Here is a 16,742-nt window from a genome sequence, read left to right as displayed (position 1 = left end):
AAATTTTTACCAACGACAAATAAAGTTGTTTGTTAACCAAAAGCGATAACATGTCAAATAAATAGAAAACAAGAATAGACAAATGTTTGAGAATTTTTTGTAAGAAACATTTAAGAAATTAATTGCATGAGACAAAAATTTTTTTTTATTAATTTATTAGCATAGTGGGTTGGCAGCAAGTAACTTATCCTTACACTAGATATAAATTAAACGAATAACAATATGCTTGTTTCGTTAATATGATAAAACAGTAAAAAATTGATCACATAGTGAATCTTTCTTTAAGAACTACTTTTTCAGGTACTTGAATGGTCCATCTGTTTGTATGAACGATAATGGACGGTCTGATAAAATAACATTTAGATAACATACGTACGTCTGACTCGACAGTTCTGTAGATCCCCCCACCGTTACTTCACTAATACATACGCATCTAAATTTAAGTAGAGTGAAAGCCGACATAAACCAAAGTCAGTACACACCTGGATATCGACAATCTGCGTTAGGCAGTTCTTTTCACGTTGCGGTCGCTGGCAAGTTGCGTATACTGATAGTACATAGTCGCCATAACTGCAACAGGTACGTGTATACATATTTCAAAATGGACTAACGCACATAAATCAGTAGATAAACGCATCTTTCTACGGAAGGAATCAATTCTTTAAACGTGTATAAACGCTAAATAAACGTTAAATTAATTGTTTCGCTTTGATAGTTTCATTCAAGTAAATTTATGAAAGTGTTTGAAGAAGTATAAACCGACTGATTCATTTTCAACCTGTACCAGGGTGATACACTTCGTCCATTTGTCAATACGATATTTCATATTTCACTGTTTTTTCGATTTCGATTTTGTTTCTTCCTACAAGTGGTTACCTGAATTCGAAAAGTTGGTAGTACACGTTATGTGAATTATTGTTACGTGTTTAATTACGGTGAGTCATATTTCTAAGTACAAATACGTGTTTGACGTATAAAGTTTCACCGTGTGACGTTCCATTGTTCTATATGTTTCGCTATGAAATGAATCATAAGTTGAAAATATGATATATTAATGTTGTTATATTACAAAATATAACTGACAGTATGAAATGAATGCAATAATATTAATGCATGATGTTTCCGTAATTTACATGAATAATAGGAGTGTTATATTAAAGTAAAATGTCATTGATAAAAATAGATCAGAAGTGGTAAAAAAAAAAGTCTTATCTCTCAATGGGATGATTAGTCATTAAACGATAAATAATAAATATACTGTAAGATCATTTAGCATATAAATAAAACTTCTGACGGTCAGAGGGATACATCGAGTAACACTTGACCGCGTTGTGTTGTAATTTCTTTTTCTCGAAGTTTTATTAGAATTTAAACTTGAACTTTCCAATTTGATGTGACTTTCCATTTCTATACAAGGTACTTCGGTACGGATAGTACAATGGATGGATTCCTTATGAAAAAATAAATTGAAAATATAGAATTACGAGTTTTTCGTTTGCGGCTTCGTTTTCAAGAAAATTAAGTTTCAAAATTCTTCGCATACATGTGCACTTGCCACGCTTTCAATCTAGCCAATCGTACTATGTACATAGAATGGTATTAGATTGGCTTGTTCCTGTCTTTATGTATCTGCGATATAAAAACTAATCTTCTAAGACACCCCATTTCTTCCGAGAAGTGAAACATTTATCGAATTAACGATACCCTGTTAGATTTTTTTTTATGGGGTCGCATTAAAGAACTTGTGTATGCTGAAGAGCATACAAACCGTGAACAATTACAAGAGAGAATTATGTGCGATCGGTTAATATTTTGACGTCCGCACATTTCGCTCGAAAACTCGCTGCCGCCAACGACTCTCGCCTAGATGGTACCACCGGCACTTTTCACTCAGTCTTTTAGAGTGTAATTTTTCTTTTTTCGGAAAAGTACATTGATCAGAATTCATTTATGTTACGAAAAACGAAATCATGTCAACGTGACGCCGGTCGAAAACCGAAAACCGTTCGCCCGGCGATGTCACATATATACGTGACAATGGACGTCAAGGTGTTAAGTCGAAAGCGTGGCAAGTGCAGGCGTACGCGAAGAGTTTTCAAACATAATTTTCTCGGAAACGAAGCCGCAAACAATAAATCGGTTATTCCGTATTTTCGATTTATTTTTTCATAAGGAAAATTCACCCGTGCCCGTGCCCCGAAACACCCTGTATGTATGTAATGAAAAGGTGTATACTATTCCACGAAGAGGAATGCGAAATGAATATTTGTTGAATTTCCTCCAAGAAGATATATAAGCTTGTTTATCCTTTGCGGTATCAATTTTCAAAAGCTATCGCTCGTACTACGTTATGCCATATTGATAAATGTTAAGTACGCCCACTTTGCAATATTTACAATTGTTAAATATAAATCACGTGTTTAGTATGGATCCACTCTCGTTAACATTCTATGTTATTTGCCAATTTTACTTCTCTTCGCTGTTTCAAGCATTCAGTACATATTAGGTACAAGTTTATTACATATATCTGTGATATCTAATAAGAGTAAGTAAACAGAAACTTGTTTTCAAGGTAATCCCTCGCTTTTTATCAATCGCTTATCATTTTTCGTGTTACATTTATGACGATACATTTCCGGAAATCATACTTACGATTACTTTTTCCCCTCTACTTCAATTGACCTTACCAAGCTTCTCATAGATATTAAATATTCTTGTCGAACTGCAATCGATTTATTCTTGGAAATACGTCTTCTTTATGTAAGTACTTTCATTGAAAGCATTAAAAATGTAGCCGACGGTTTTTTTTCTTCTTCGATGGTGGAGAACGTTATAAGTTGTTAATCGTTAATCTAGAAAAGGAGATAAATGGTTATAGTATAAAATAAACTTTTGAATTTGTATCGGTTAGAATTGTTATTTTTTCTCGATATCGATACAATGAGGTATATGTACTATATGGAACTTTATGTTGAAGTATCGAATGCATTCATAAAACGTATCTGATTTCGTATTTATATCTTTATACTTGTCTGATTGTTCATCACAGACAGACCTTGCATCTTATGGGACTTTTTATCCGGAGCTTTGGGGCCGAAAAGACCCTTACCATTTTTGTATCGCTACCATCGTTACCGATTCAGTATAGAATAAGATTACAACATTAATAATGGTTGGAATTGGAATTAAACGTAACTATGAAATTACAAATAAAAAAATAACGTAAATGTTTATTAGTAGATGATTTGTCACATGCGTGTCAGAAACTCTGATTTTTTACATGATTGGGATTTCAGAAAATTCGACACAAAAATACATTAGGTGCAAGGTCTATCCTGTATCTCATCTGTACTATTACTTATTCTTTATATTTTTTAGGTAAAATTTGAAAAATCACAATGAATAAAGATATGCCAGCGCCACCACCAGGTTTCGTTCCGCCACCACCACCACCACCGTATTTCGAACAGCCACAGCAGCAACAACCACGTATGTAAGAAAAATATATGTATGCTAAAATGATAAGAGTGCAATGGCTTTAAATGTTAGCTAGCACCTGCAGGTAATCGGGAAGCCAAAAGAATGTAGAAGCGTATAAAATTATCTGCAGCATTTTCTACTTATTAGATTATACTCTTTAATAAGACAATCGCTTTTATAAAGCATTGTTTTATATAATATAAATTGGGATATATTAATGGAGCACTTGCATTATTTTCTATAAATTTTAAAGAGACTTATTATGAATGAATTTTATATCAGGCAAATAATAAATTTAATAAATGATTTTGTAGATATCGTTGTTGTAGAACGACCAGTTCTGCAATTTGGTAGAGTATCGCAACGTCTACAATGTCCACACTGTCATGCGGACATCTCAACGAGAGTGGAATCTGAAGCTAATACAAAAACGCATCTTATTGCACTGTTACTTTGCATACTAGGGTAATTGTACAAAACGTCGCTATAATCAAACTTACGATTTACAAATTACTTTTAGAAACATAAGATCTAATGTTTATAAATATTTCTAGATTGTGGTGTTGTGCTCCTTGTCCTTATTGTATGGATAGTACATTGGTACAGAGACACTACTGCCCTTCTTGTGGTTCATTTTTAGGAGAAGCAGACAATTAATTCTACCACAGTACAAAATACCTACTATCCACAATTTTTGTTTATATAATGTGTATATATTAAAATACGTATTATAATGAATTCCTATCAGATGTATCAACAATGTTCTATACTCCTGTTATATATTTAACAAGTGAAAAGATAAGCCAGAACTTGTATAGAATTTAAGAACACTTTTAATTGTATACAATGTGACGAATACAATTTTATATGTATCGGAGTTTAATTTTGACGCACCGTGGTGCATTTATCCTATTAATTTTTTTAAGTTAATAGTTTTATTTATACATGTAATCTAGAAAACACTGTCTACTATTACCATATTATTATTTTTATTACTCCTTAGCTGTAAGTTTAAATGATGTTTATGTGATTACCACTATTGAAAAGAATTAAAATTAAACTTAATAATTAAATTATTAATTTGTTAATTAGATAAATTTTGTAAGAATCTGTTTTATTATCTTTAAAGTATATTTATACATAATAATTTCCCAATGTTGTAGGAATGGCAGTATATATGATGAAATTAATATCTTATTCATAAATCCATTTTTCTGCCCAAGATGCCCAATCAGTGACTTCTTTTTCTCCTCCAAACCAAAGTTTAATCTCCTTGTTGGCAGATTCAACAGAATCAGATCCATGAATAATATTGCGTCCAACCTCAATACAAAGATCACCACGAATTGTACCAGGTGCAGAATCCTTTGGGTTTGTTTCTCCCAACATAACACGACCAGTTTTTACAGAATTTAAACCTTCCCATACCTAAGAAACATTTATAAAATTTAATTAGTACATGAATTATATTTGTAAATTTGACTGTGTATAAAATAATTACCATAGGTACAACTGGTCCTGAACTCATGTATTTAACTAAACCTGGGAAAAATGGTCTGGATGACAAATCTGAGTAATGCTTCTTTAATAAATCCTCAGATGGCTATAGAAAGAAAAAATCATATTAGGTATATTCCACTTCATTATCTAAATGTCAAATAGTATAGACAACATGATTATAATATAGTAAATTTATAATAGCAGATGTTTTTAACTTAGGCTTTGTGCCAACATTGTGCTCTAAAGAATTGATTAATCAAATCCAATTTGCTTTAATAATAGTATATAAAAATAATTTATCTATTAGTAAGTTAATTTTAGTACTACATTTATTAGTACATCAATTTTAATACTACATTTTTTTTTGCGTACCTTAGTCGCACATATAATAGATGTAGCACGAAAATTGGAAATTATTGTTTGAACAATTTATTTTGATATATGAAGATATAATGTATTATGGCTTACTAATGAAGGTCATAGTAATTGTTATCTGTTTAAAGATCGATAAAACAAGACACGTGTTTCTCACGTAAGAGTTTTTAACTAAATACATATGCCAACGTGGAACTGGTATCTAAGTAGTTCGAAAAAATAGAAGTATGCACTTTTTTTCTGATGTAGACGGCATATGTAAGTAAAACTAACCCACAGCATTTTCATCGCTACAAGTTTGAAACCTTTGTCCTCAAAACGTTGAATTATCTTGCCGACAAGTCCACGTTGTACACCATCCGGCTTGATCATAATGAAGGTACGTTCCTTGTTATCTGCCATTATTAATTTTCAAAATGCACGATACGAAACTAAACAGAACACAAAACCACGTAACGCCGGTAACAGCACCGAAAGAGTAAGAATAATGAATAGATCGGGTTCTTATTTATACTTGGGAAGCCACAGTTGACGTCTCACCGCTTGAGATTTCATGGCGCTCAAGTACAAACGCTCAGAATTGTTATATTTCTGTTTAAAATTCCACCTTTTTTAATTCCTTATAATATCCTATTTTTTTGTACATTTCTGTGTAATAAACATTTATCCTTTCAATTTCAAATATTTTTATATTGGATTATAATACCGTATATGCAATAACGTATTGTAGAAAAACAAGACCTTTTATTTATTTAATTTAATAATTTTTATTTGTATTTTTATAGCGCATAAATGTTTTCACGTATGTAACTGCTAATTTAACGTCCACGAATAAATTAGCAAATCTTTCATGGTATAACATTGAAAATGTATTATGATAATTAGTTCCGATTCGTTATTAGTTCATCGTTAGTTCATTGCCAAATTCCAGGGTTCGTGAAATTCAATAGCCGTCCAAGTAAAGTTTCATTATATTTCCCGCGCATAGAACGGCACGAGTCTCCAACCCGGAATATGTTCATCGATTGGTTTTTCGCGTCGGCCCGTGTTACGTATACGTGGTTCATGTTATGTCAAGCTTTCATAGCGTTGACAGACTGTCGTTTGTGTAGGACGTAGTTATCACAAAACAGAATCTTCTGTAAAAGAAATTGTAAAAATAGAGTACTTGATAATTATATAATTTAGTTTTTACATGATTTGCATATCATGTACTAACTCTCGGTTTAAGTAAAGTGCTTGAAAATCCATGATGGCGCATACTGAAAGGTCGTGCTTGTGCATGCCGATGTAAGTGCGGCGGGTACCTGTTTTTGTTTCGGTTCTTCGGAGAGCACAGAATTACCCCTGAATTTGATTTATCACGGTTTTCGGCATCGGTACTGAATTCCCACTAAATTATTATCTACGCGGTTACCAAAATACTCGCGTCGTTCTTGTTCACATCGTTTTTTATGGTGGCGTTCATCATGCAAGCACAGCAGCAGCCACAGCAGCAACAGCAGCAAAATCATCAACAAATCGCGGGTACCAGTGTCATTCTCAAGATGAACGAGATACAACAGCTTTCGACAGTTGGTACGTAGTATAAAATGATTTTAACTGCGTACCATCTACTTTTAACAGTGACGTTTTTATTAACGGAGTCCAATTAAATGGACAATGAATATGCAGATATTGTCTTTAAAGGTTCTCTCATTCATATTGCTAAAAATACACATTCCACGAACATTTATGAAACATCAATTCTGCCATATGAGAATTTTGTAGTTATTTCTGTAATATTTGTACGTTACTTCACGGTACGTCCTTATGCCCATGTTTTCTTTAACTTCCGTTATTCTATTAATTCTATCATTTGTAAAGCATGTTTAAATAAAACTGAAATTGCAATTTAATTTTAATTTTTAACGGAAAAACAGTGTTTTCAGTATTTCGTTAACTAGGTAATTGATCGGAGTACTGTAATAGTATATAACTATGGTATGTATAAATAACATTCGCGTAGAATATTAGGGAAGACGACGTTTAAATATCTAATTTTCAAATAGTGTGGTTTAAATGCAGCATATTTAATAAATCCTACACACGCATATGCTTTCTTACTTTATAAGTTTCCGAGAAATTTATTATAGCATACGAAACGTATGTATAAGCATAGATTAACATTTTCAAGGAAATTAACCTCAACCTAACTCCAACAAAGAAATTGTTCAATGTACAATTTTTATCCTTCTTAGAGTTATTCGGCGACTTTAAAACTCATTTTACTTTCTTTACGAATAGAGGAGATGCTATTATATCGTTTGTATATAGTTTTCTCCCCTTTTCAAGCCTATTCACCCTTATACTACCTATTCTTCCCCCTCACTCTTCGGTCGTCGTTTCTGCTTCATCAAAGTGACGATGGAATATTCCACTCGGTACCTATTCCATCTGCTTTCTGTGCGGAAGAGTGGGGACAACCGTCCCTTTACGATACAGTGGTTCTTTTCTACGTTCTTTAACTGTTTCTTTCTTCAAAGTAGTGCTGTAACTAACTTTAAATGTATTTAACGGTACATATTTCGATAGTTTATTATATCTGAATTGTAATTAGCACTGTTTTAAATTTAAAATTAAATAGTACTATTACTCTAATAAACATATGTTACCCTTTCATGATAAGTTTTGCCATGTATTGTTTCGAAAATTGACATTATAATATATCGGAAACATTAATTCGACCTGTGGGGCATATATTTTTCGAGTAAAAACAATCGATTAATTTAAAAGATACGAACTATCAATTTTATTTTTAACGATTGAGAACCACTGTTGCGGTTTCTTTGTCGTGTTCCCAGTCACGTACTGTAGGTTATATGCACCTTGAGAGTTGCCAAATTTTTTTCGTTTAGGTGGAAACATATTCGCGTACTTAATAATAAGAATCATCCGTATCTTGACGTTAGTTATTTTAAATATTCAGTCTTAAGCATTGGTGAAGTTGGACCGATTTATCTAGAGGTTATTAATAAATTGAAAATGGCAGGTGAAAATTATAACTTTGCTGACAAATGACAAATGAGATTAACCTTGTATTTTATTAAATTCTGTGTTATTACATATGTATGAATTAGATATATTTATAAGTTTTTTTTAAGGTTTTTTACTAGTGCACAAATATATTTTGAAAAATGTGTACATATTCGAAGCATATGTTGTTTTCGTTCTCATTTACTAAAAATAATTCGACATTGTCAAATTGTCTAAACAATTGCGTGGTCGCTATATTTGTAATAACAGAGGGTAAAAAGTAAAAAGCAGAAGACACCAGGCACTAAGTTGTACGTTAACGTTCCTGAGCCGGGTGTCTTCCTTACCCTCCAACCCCCTCTTCTGTTTTTACCCAACGACGCAGGAGTCCGCCATAGTGGTCGAGTCGACCAATCAACTTGCTTTTTGACCTGGCAGGGATAACTTGGTCGGAGCGTAACTTGTATAGGAATACGGTAGACACACAGTGTGTACAGAAACGAGAAATTAGTTAGTATTTTGATACGGTAGTGCGATTGGAAAGAAACATAACTGGAGTAACGCGCACTAAACGTGTGAATCGAAAGGGAAAAGCAATTCGGGATCGGGTAGTGGACATTTTTGTAACAAAAAGTTGAGTCGCTAATTTTCGTGTATCGAAAGGTCTCGAAATTGGTTGGAAGTTGATTGTGTGTAAACGGCGTGCGTGTGGTACCTAGAAACGCGGAACAACGTACTTGGAAAAATTCGCCGACAAAATGAGTTTAAGACTGGCTGAGAAGAAAGAGAATGTTCTAAAAAACTCTACCGGCATAATCGGGAATGTGGTCAATAGCTCGGATGACGTTTCTAATGGAACCGTCGAGTGGCAAAATGGACAGAATCTTCTGGTTGTTACACAGGATACCCAGGGCAAGGAATTAATTGCGATCGCTGACAATCAGACCATTAACGTCGCCGTTGACTCCTATTGTTCGTAATTTTTCTGTCTCGTAATTTTTTCCTCCATGCTATTTTATGTGTCCGATAAACCGGCTCAACAGAAAATCGATATGTTTTAGTCAAAGCGGAAGCATATTGTTTTTCACACAAACTTTTATAGAGATTGCGATGCAACGCGCAATATGCAGAAACGCTGTTATATTTTAAGGGATAATAATATTGATTTTACATCATATTTTTCACATTTTATTCGTCCTTATGGTTTATACTTATGCCTAATTTATATCAGCTTACGAAATTTTCAATATTTCTGTACATGGATTTTTCTATCTTTCATATTATGCACGAATATTACTATGTTTCCCGATCGCAAGAATTGCGCAGAAATGGTTCGTTCGTATACCATGATACGCGTATTTATACCGGTGTAAACAAGATTAGCCATATAGCACTGGCTTAAGAAATACACGTACATCCGTTTGAATTCTAAATGCGATAAAATACAATGGTTTGTATTTTATATGCTTCTCTCTAACAGTACATGTTTTTTTTAAATTGGTATAAAAATGTTTTATCGATAAAGTTAAAATTAAGATGTACTTACAACAGAGGTCTGTAAAAAAAATATATAAACCAAGAAAAAATGTGCATGTAAAATGGATTGCAAATACCGACGCAAAATTTTTATTTCTTTGGTACATTAAACAAATCGAATTTTCATATAACATAATTTGAAAGTTGTATATAAATATGTTTGAATTTCTTTGTTTTTTAGGGCTACTGGAACTTGCCCACAGAGAATATCAAGCAGGGGATTATGAAAATGCAGAAAGACATTGCATGCAGCTCTGGAGACAAGAAACAAATAACACAGGAGTTCTTCTGTTACTATCTTCTATTCATTTCCAGTGCAGAAGGCTAGAAAAGTAAATATCTTCTTCAACAATTGTTGCATTACTTTTAGATTATATATATCATTAATATATTTCTATTTTTGCATTCTAGATCTGCTCATTACAGCAGCTTAGCAATAAAGCAGAACCCCTTATTGGCTGAGGCTTATAGTAATCTTGGGAATGTTTTCAAAGAACGTGGCCAGCTGCAGGAAGCATTGGAAAACTACAGACATGCAGTTAGACTGAAACCAGATTTCATTGATGGTTACATCAATCTGGCAGCTGCATTAGTAGCTGCAGGGGATATGGAACAAGCAGTTCAAGCATATGTGACTGCCCTACAGTACAACCCTGTGAGAAATCTTTCTACTATTGATAAATAATACACCTTTAAATTATATCTGATTTATAATGGCCTTGGAAAATTCTCCGTATGTCGTTTTTCAATGGTTATCAAGTAAACATACATTACATGTTACAGGATCTCTACTGTGTGAGAAGCGATCTCGGTAATCTTTTGAAAGCATTAGCAAGACTTGACGAAGCCAAGGTAGGTTTGTTTGTCGATTGCACATTGTTGTAAATTAATCTAACGTGTCACGCACATATTCGGATCCATTAGTACCGCAGTCAAATCTTAGGAGGTTGGCCATTGCTGTGAAGTTTCGTCGAGTTTATTTTTGACAAGGTACAAATGCATCTCGTAAAATGTGCAAGAGTGCTAGTTAGCAGTTCCATAGAATAGCCAGGAACAAGTAGTATCCGTATACTTGAGGCGGAAAGCTCTTTCTCTTTGCGGTAAAATGTGCGCGCGGCGCGCGATGGCCTGCTATCAAAAATGATTGCGCGTTGTTTTGCAAGAAGGCACGAAACGGGATTAGAATCTTGATAACAGACTGTCCATCGCGCGTGTTCTCCCATCTAACCAACTGAATACTGCGTTTGGTGTTACTCGTTTTTCTTCCTTTTTTCCGTTTATCGAGAACCAAGGAAGATACTCGGAGATAAATGATATTCCTTCTGGGACATCAAACGCAGCACGAGGGTTTTAATCTAAAATTAGTTTAAAACTATATGAAATCCCTCTTCTGGCATTGCGCGCTTTGTAATAACACCGATAAAAGGACGCAGTGGACTTTCTTTGCTCTGGCGTTATTGCAAAGTTTAATCACAATTTTGCGGGTCCTATTACAGCAATAACTTCTTTTTCTAATTCTTGACAAAATAATACAAGTATTGTTATTTTTTTTCCTCAGAATATAATCAGCTACAATAGGATCAGCAGTTGCGCGACTGTAGCACTTAAGCTCATCTCATTTGATTCAGCTCATTTTGAATGTGTATTTAGGTATACCAATCCGTTACATATACGTGGACAAATGCGACCTTTTCTTTCCAACTACTCTTTCCAACTTCGAAAGCAAACAAATTTGTGTGTACGATGATGATTGCGCGAGTTCACTTGACTAATTGAAATGATTGTTAACGTTTTTTTCAAATTGTACGTTTATTTCCACGATACTACTTTATGCACGAGAAAATAGGCAAATATTGAACTATTTCTGATGTTGGAAACTCATGGGACTTTCTCTACTCCTAAGAGTTTCGTTCGTTTCAACGATTAACGGATTTGGAATAATAGATAGCAAAATTTGAATGGTCAAGTGATCTGCTTCATAAGAGCAGCGCGGCGCGGCGATAATCGACGAGTAAAAAACTGATTGCAGACAGTATGACGAAGTTTTATTTAAAAGAAACATGTGCTCGATCATTTCACATTGCTCGTTTATATTTCACATCCGGTTCTTTCGATAATATTTTCTAAACTCTCTGCAAGCAAGCTCGTCGAGAAAATTGAATGCAGCAAAGAGAAAGGCTTTCCATTGTATTTCCTGCCGTTCTTGAGCGCTCTCTAGTTTACTCATTCGTTTTTCGCTTAGTACGTTTAGCCACCAACACGTGTTACGTTTGCAGAAAAATTAAAAAAAACAAATTCTCGACCTTTTGCGACACAGGGGAACGATTTCTCAAAATTATCTTTTCAAAAATAAGAAAAAAAATACGTTCAAGGATACGGTTATAGTTTTATCAAAAGAAAACTATCGTTAACGACAAAGGCAGAAATTAACGTATATATATACTCAACCTTTGTGTAGTAACCGCGGTTAGTTTATTTCGAATGTAAAATTGGTAACGGCCGTTAAAATACACCAGGCATATTATTGGGTTCGGTGTCGGGTAGTTGACGCGATTATAACATGGTGGCTGGCGAGCTCAGCGAAGCGTGTCTTTCAGCGGCACGCATGACTATGTACCTCTATATACCGTATGTTAAAAAGAGAAAATTAAAAAAAAAAAAAGAATGAAAAAAAAGACAAAAAGTTGAGGCGAAGAGTATCAGTGAAGAGACATTAACGCAGCTGTCTTGTTGTTGTGGATGGGATGATCAACTCTAGGAGGGGAAGTCGGAGCAATGTGATTGGTCGGTTACCATGGGTTCCTTCGTCAAAGGGTGAATCTGAATCTGGTTATTCAGTAACACACTGTCTCTCTCGGTCTAAGTTTATTATGAGAGCTTGCGAGCCGTACCTACCGTCAACCTACCGAAGGGTACTCTGCAGGTAAAGTAATTCCCAAGGCCGATCTCTGAATATTCCATCAGACACCACTGAATTGGTTCCGCTATGTTCCACACGAGAGATTGAAAGTTGGATCATATTTGAACTAAGGACCGAAAAAAGCAAAATATAAATAAAACAAGGTCCGACACACACAGCACATCCCGTACGCTTGCTCTTGCCGACACACGTTTCTCGGAATTCGAATGGCAGATACGGGGAAGCACCGATATATTATAAAAAGGACACGAAGGTCATACGAAACGAAATGTGAACCGTTATAACCGTTTCATCGTGAGAAACGGGAATATATATACATATATATATATACACACACATATATATATATCCACTGTGTTTAAAGTTCATCCAACTTCGTTTCTGTCCATTTCCATTACTGTTTCTCCTCTATCCTCCTATTCTTTATTTACCTACATATTTAACCTACTCTCTCTTTTTTCCATATCCCATAGAGATCGGCCGACTGTAAATGCCCTTTTACATATTCTTTAGGTACGGATTACTCTGTTTTTTATAACAATGCAGCCCGCCTCTCGGCACGCGCGATGCACATCCCTGCATGACCCTTAGGAGCGTCGTCACGTAATGGGGATTTTGAACAAATTTATTTCTCTGTCGTAGATACGAATTATAATTAATTAATAGATCTGATGAATGATATATATATACACACATATGATTAGATTAAATGGACACACATGGGTAACTGAAGAATTGATGAAAATTGATACATTTTGTTTAAGCGCATCAACTGAGAATGAAGAATTGTCGGAGCAATATTGGCCAAGTGAGAGAATTGTGAGCAGAACATGGATGATTTTAGGCAAAAGGTGTGCTTGCTGCGTGCCGTCGAGTCCACCGGACGCATTCCGGAGAATCGATGGACACGAGAACGAGAACACCCGTGTCGTTTCTATTTACAACGATGACGTTTCTAGCGCGCACCTAAAACCCTTTTTCTCCTGATCTGACACTGTATCCTTACCCACTACACATTGTATGAATCGCCAAATGTGCTTTTTTGTTCTGTCTGTCTCTCTTTCATTCTCGTTTTCCATGTGGAATCGAACCGCAAACCTGGAATGTTTGTTTTAGTGATTGATCATACAATACCACTGTACGGGTTAACTTACACGTTCCATTCTGATATATTCTCATTGTTATTATGATTATGCAGAATTACTGTTCTAACGTGTACGAAATTTGTCTCAGTTATGAAGTGAAACGTTAGTTTTTGTACTCAAGTATAGACCAGTGTATTAAAGAATGTTTAAAGATACACACTTAGCAAAGGATCGTTTTAAATTGAAAATTTTTGAAGAAAAGTGGACGAGATTAGTCTTCCACGAAGTTAAAATCAATCCGTATAGTGGAAACTATTGATCAAAAGTATATATATATGTATATATATTCGGCTAAATTTGTATAAGTAAAAGGAAAGGGACAGCGAAGGTAGAGAAACAGAGAGATAACGAAAGTATGAAGATATAAATGTTGTGTTCTATGAGGTTTTCCGGAGGATGGTGAAGTGTGTGAAAGCTGCGGCGCGGCGAGGAGAGGTCTGGCAATGCCCGCGGCGCGTCTCTAACAGTACGTACGCGAGCACTTTTCTCTAATCCGTCGTTTGTCTGTAGGCATGCTACCTAAAGGCGATCGAAACGCGTCCAGATTTCGCGGTTGCATGGAGCAATCTTGGCTGCGTGTTTAATGCTCAGGGAGAAATATGGCTGGCGATCCATCATTTTGAAAAGGCCGTAGCTTTGGACCCAAACTTCTTGGACGCCTACATCAATCTTGGCAACGTCCTCAAAGAGGCCAGGATCTTTGATAGGTAAGCGATCAATCTGGGATATGATTTTGTACTACCGTTGAATCAGTACGTTTATACAATCATCTTTCATTAATGTCAGCTATAAATTTTTATTTGACGTACTCGGATAGATATGCTTCAAATGAAATAACATCAAGCGAAATAGAAGATGGATATGCAGTTCGATATGTTTCGCAAACTCTGCTTTTTTTTGTTGTCACAATACATGACACATGGACGCAATATATATGTCGATAGAAACGTTGTACAACAGACGTTGTATTGCACATTTTGATCGATCGTCGCCTTTCTTTTAAACGTGGACGTCGATTTTAAATATTGTGCTAGAGCAAAGTGGCTTTGTAGTTATTCCTTTACTGTTGCATCGACACTTTAATGGTAGTAAGGAGCCACACAGTTTATTTCTGCATTAACCTCTTTAGAGACGTTTTTTTTTAAACTTGGAAAAAATGATCTAATTTTTTATGTAGTTATATTTCATTCATTTTAAAATGATGGCAATTGGATGTTTTCTATGTTGAGAAATTGTAATTTTCATCTTTTCTCTAACATAAATATTTGAATTTTCAAAAAAAAAAGAAGAAAAAAAACTAAACATACATATAAGTATGTGTCTCAGTGTCCTTGAAGAGGTTAAATGCTTAACACGTTTCGCAAAGATTCTTTGTGTTGCATTCTGTTTGTTTCAAATATTTTATATTCGTACAGGATACGTTACATTTTTATTGATGCGTTAAGAGAGAGGACCGCGAAGTTGGAAAGTTTCTGAAACGGTCTTACCGAGAAATCGCGGGCAAAGCGCATGAGCCAGCATGTAAACACCGAATCGATATTCATACGACGTCCTTTCAAGTTCATCGTCCTTTGTCTCACCAGAGCGATGTCCGCGAGCAACCTTCTTTTTCGCTCACCGTAAAATTACGCTTCTTTATAATTCCCTATTCTATACTTATCATTTCAATTACTTTCTATATGGAATAATTACAGGTTAAACGTTATCAATGCTAGAATTAACTAACAACCGAGAACGTTTTATCATTCGTATCTCTTTGCAAATATTAAAGCATTAAGATCATTATCTAACAAAACTACAGAATATACCATACAAAAAGTTATAAACATGAGGAAAAAAATTTCAATTATGTATTTTGTCCAAGAATTTCGACCTTGCCGCTCCTCGTGTACATTCATATACGTGTTGCCTTTCAGACGTTAGAAAGTCGTGGGAGGGAGAGATTGATAGGCGCTAGGGGGCGTGACAAAGGGAGGGATGAATAGGTTGGCAAGAGAAAGAAAATTGCCTTCATAAACGGCGGCCGGATTTCTTTATTTACGCGTGTACTCGGAATTCTTGGAATCCCTGACGTTACGCACAATAACGGGAGAAACTCGAGGACAACTATCGATTCTAAGGATTGCTCCGCCCCTACGAGGGATGAGAGAGAAAACCCCTTTGCTCCTCGTGGGAGGGTGTAAGAGTCCTTAACGGGTGGTATTGCCAAAAACGCGTAGCTCGTGGCTAGTTTCACGACTCGTGGACAGCTCTCTTCCCTGTCCAGTGATCCCAACTTGATCTTTCACAAAACGTGTTCATACTTAAAAAAAAAAAAAAGAAAAAAATAACAAAAAACACGTATACATACATACATTCACATATGGACACAAATTGACGAATCGAAATGGGGAAGGAATGGACTACCAGTGCGTTATCGTGTACACAGTGATCTCGCCCTCTACTACGATCGCACCTTCGTTACGCGTGCAATTAGAACGGGCGTTATCACGAACCGCAACACCTGGATGTATCTCGTGGATTAAATATAACGTGAAAAGGTTAATTTCCCAAATATTTTTCGTGCAGATTCGCCACGGCGTTTTCCTCCGACACGTCACACTTATCGTATAGCGATACGTGTGTGTTTGTATATGTGTGTGGCACGTGTTCGATTTGTTCGAGACGTCGTCTCGCCTCGGGGGTGTGGTGCCGCCGTGCCAGTGTGGCTATAATACTACCTTGTGAAAACAACAAAGAATATTCTACTGTGAATAATACGTGGCGTTTAT

The 16,742-nt window shown here is 35.3% G+C and overlaps 3 protein-coding genes across 4 annotated transcripts in view; 2 read left to right on the top strand and 1 right to left on the bottom strand.

Annotated features, from left to right (window-relative positions):
• Window positions 1-435: 435 nt before the first annotated feature.
• LOC108575788 (lipopolysaccharide-induced tumor necrosis factor-alpha factor homolog) lies at window positions 436-4,284 on the top strand. The gene is made up of 4 exons (XM_017938680.1): window positions 436-579; window positions 3,379-3,489; window positions 3,795-3,945; window positions 4,035-4,284. The coding sequence occupies exons 2-4, from the start codon at window positions 3,399-3,401 to the stop codon at window positions 4,135-4,137; spliced, it is 345 nt and encodes a 114-aa protein (XP_017794169.1). The 5' UTR covers window positions 436-579; window positions 3,379-3,398; the 3' UTR covers window positions 4,138-4,284.
• A 362-nt stretch (window positions 4,285-4,646) lies between these two features.
• LOC108575885 (nucleoside diphosphate kinase) lies at window positions 4,647-5,820 on the bottom strand. Its single transcript, XM_017938804.1, has 3 exons — window positions 5,629-5,820; window positions 4,982-5,083; window positions 4,647-4,908 (listed from the first exon to the last, which is right to left on the bottom strand). The coding sequence occupies exons 1-3, from the start codon at window positions 5,755-5,757 to the stop codon at window positions 4,675-4,677; spliced, it is 465 nt and encodes a 154-aa protein (XP_017794293.1). The 5' UTR covers window positions 5,758-5,820; the 3' UTR covers window positions 4,647-4,674.
• A 667-nt stretch (window positions 5,821-6,487) lies between these two features.
• LOC108575884 (UDP-N-acetylglucosamine--peptide N-acetylglucosaminyltransferase 110 kDa subunit) overlaps window positions 6,488-16,742 on the top strand; it is a 14,186-nt gene continuing 3,931 nt past the window's right edge. The window contains exons 1-5 of one of the 2 annotated variants that reach the window (XM_017938803.1): window positions 6,488-6,933; window positions 10,088-10,238; window positions 10,318-10,561; window positions 10,690-10,758; window positions 14,482-14,678. In XM_017938803.1, coding sequence (XP_017794292.1) covers window positions 6,810-6,933; window positions 10,088-10,238; window positions 10,318-10,561; window positions 10,690-10,758; window positions 14,482-14,678 — 785 coding nt within the window. In that variant the 5' untranslated portion in view covers window positions 6,488-6,809. Of the gene's footprint in view, window positions 6,934-8,890; window positions 9,343-10,087; window positions 10,239-10,317; window positions 10,562-10,689; window positions 10,759-14,481; window positions 14,679-16,742 lie in introns of those variants that run through there. The other variant, XM_017938802.1, reaches the window with a different exon arrangement.

The sequence above is a fragment of the Habropoda laboriosa genome, unplaced genomic scaffold, assembly GCF_001263275.1.
Source record: "Habropoda laboriosa isolate 0110345459 unplaced genomic scaffold, ASM126327v1 scaffold243, whole genome shotgun sequence".
Lineage (NCBI taxonomy): Eukaryota > Metazoa > Arthropoda > Insecta > Hymenoptera > Apidae > Habropoda > Habropoda laboriosa.
This window is presented reverse-complemented; position numbering and strand designations above follow the sequence as displayed.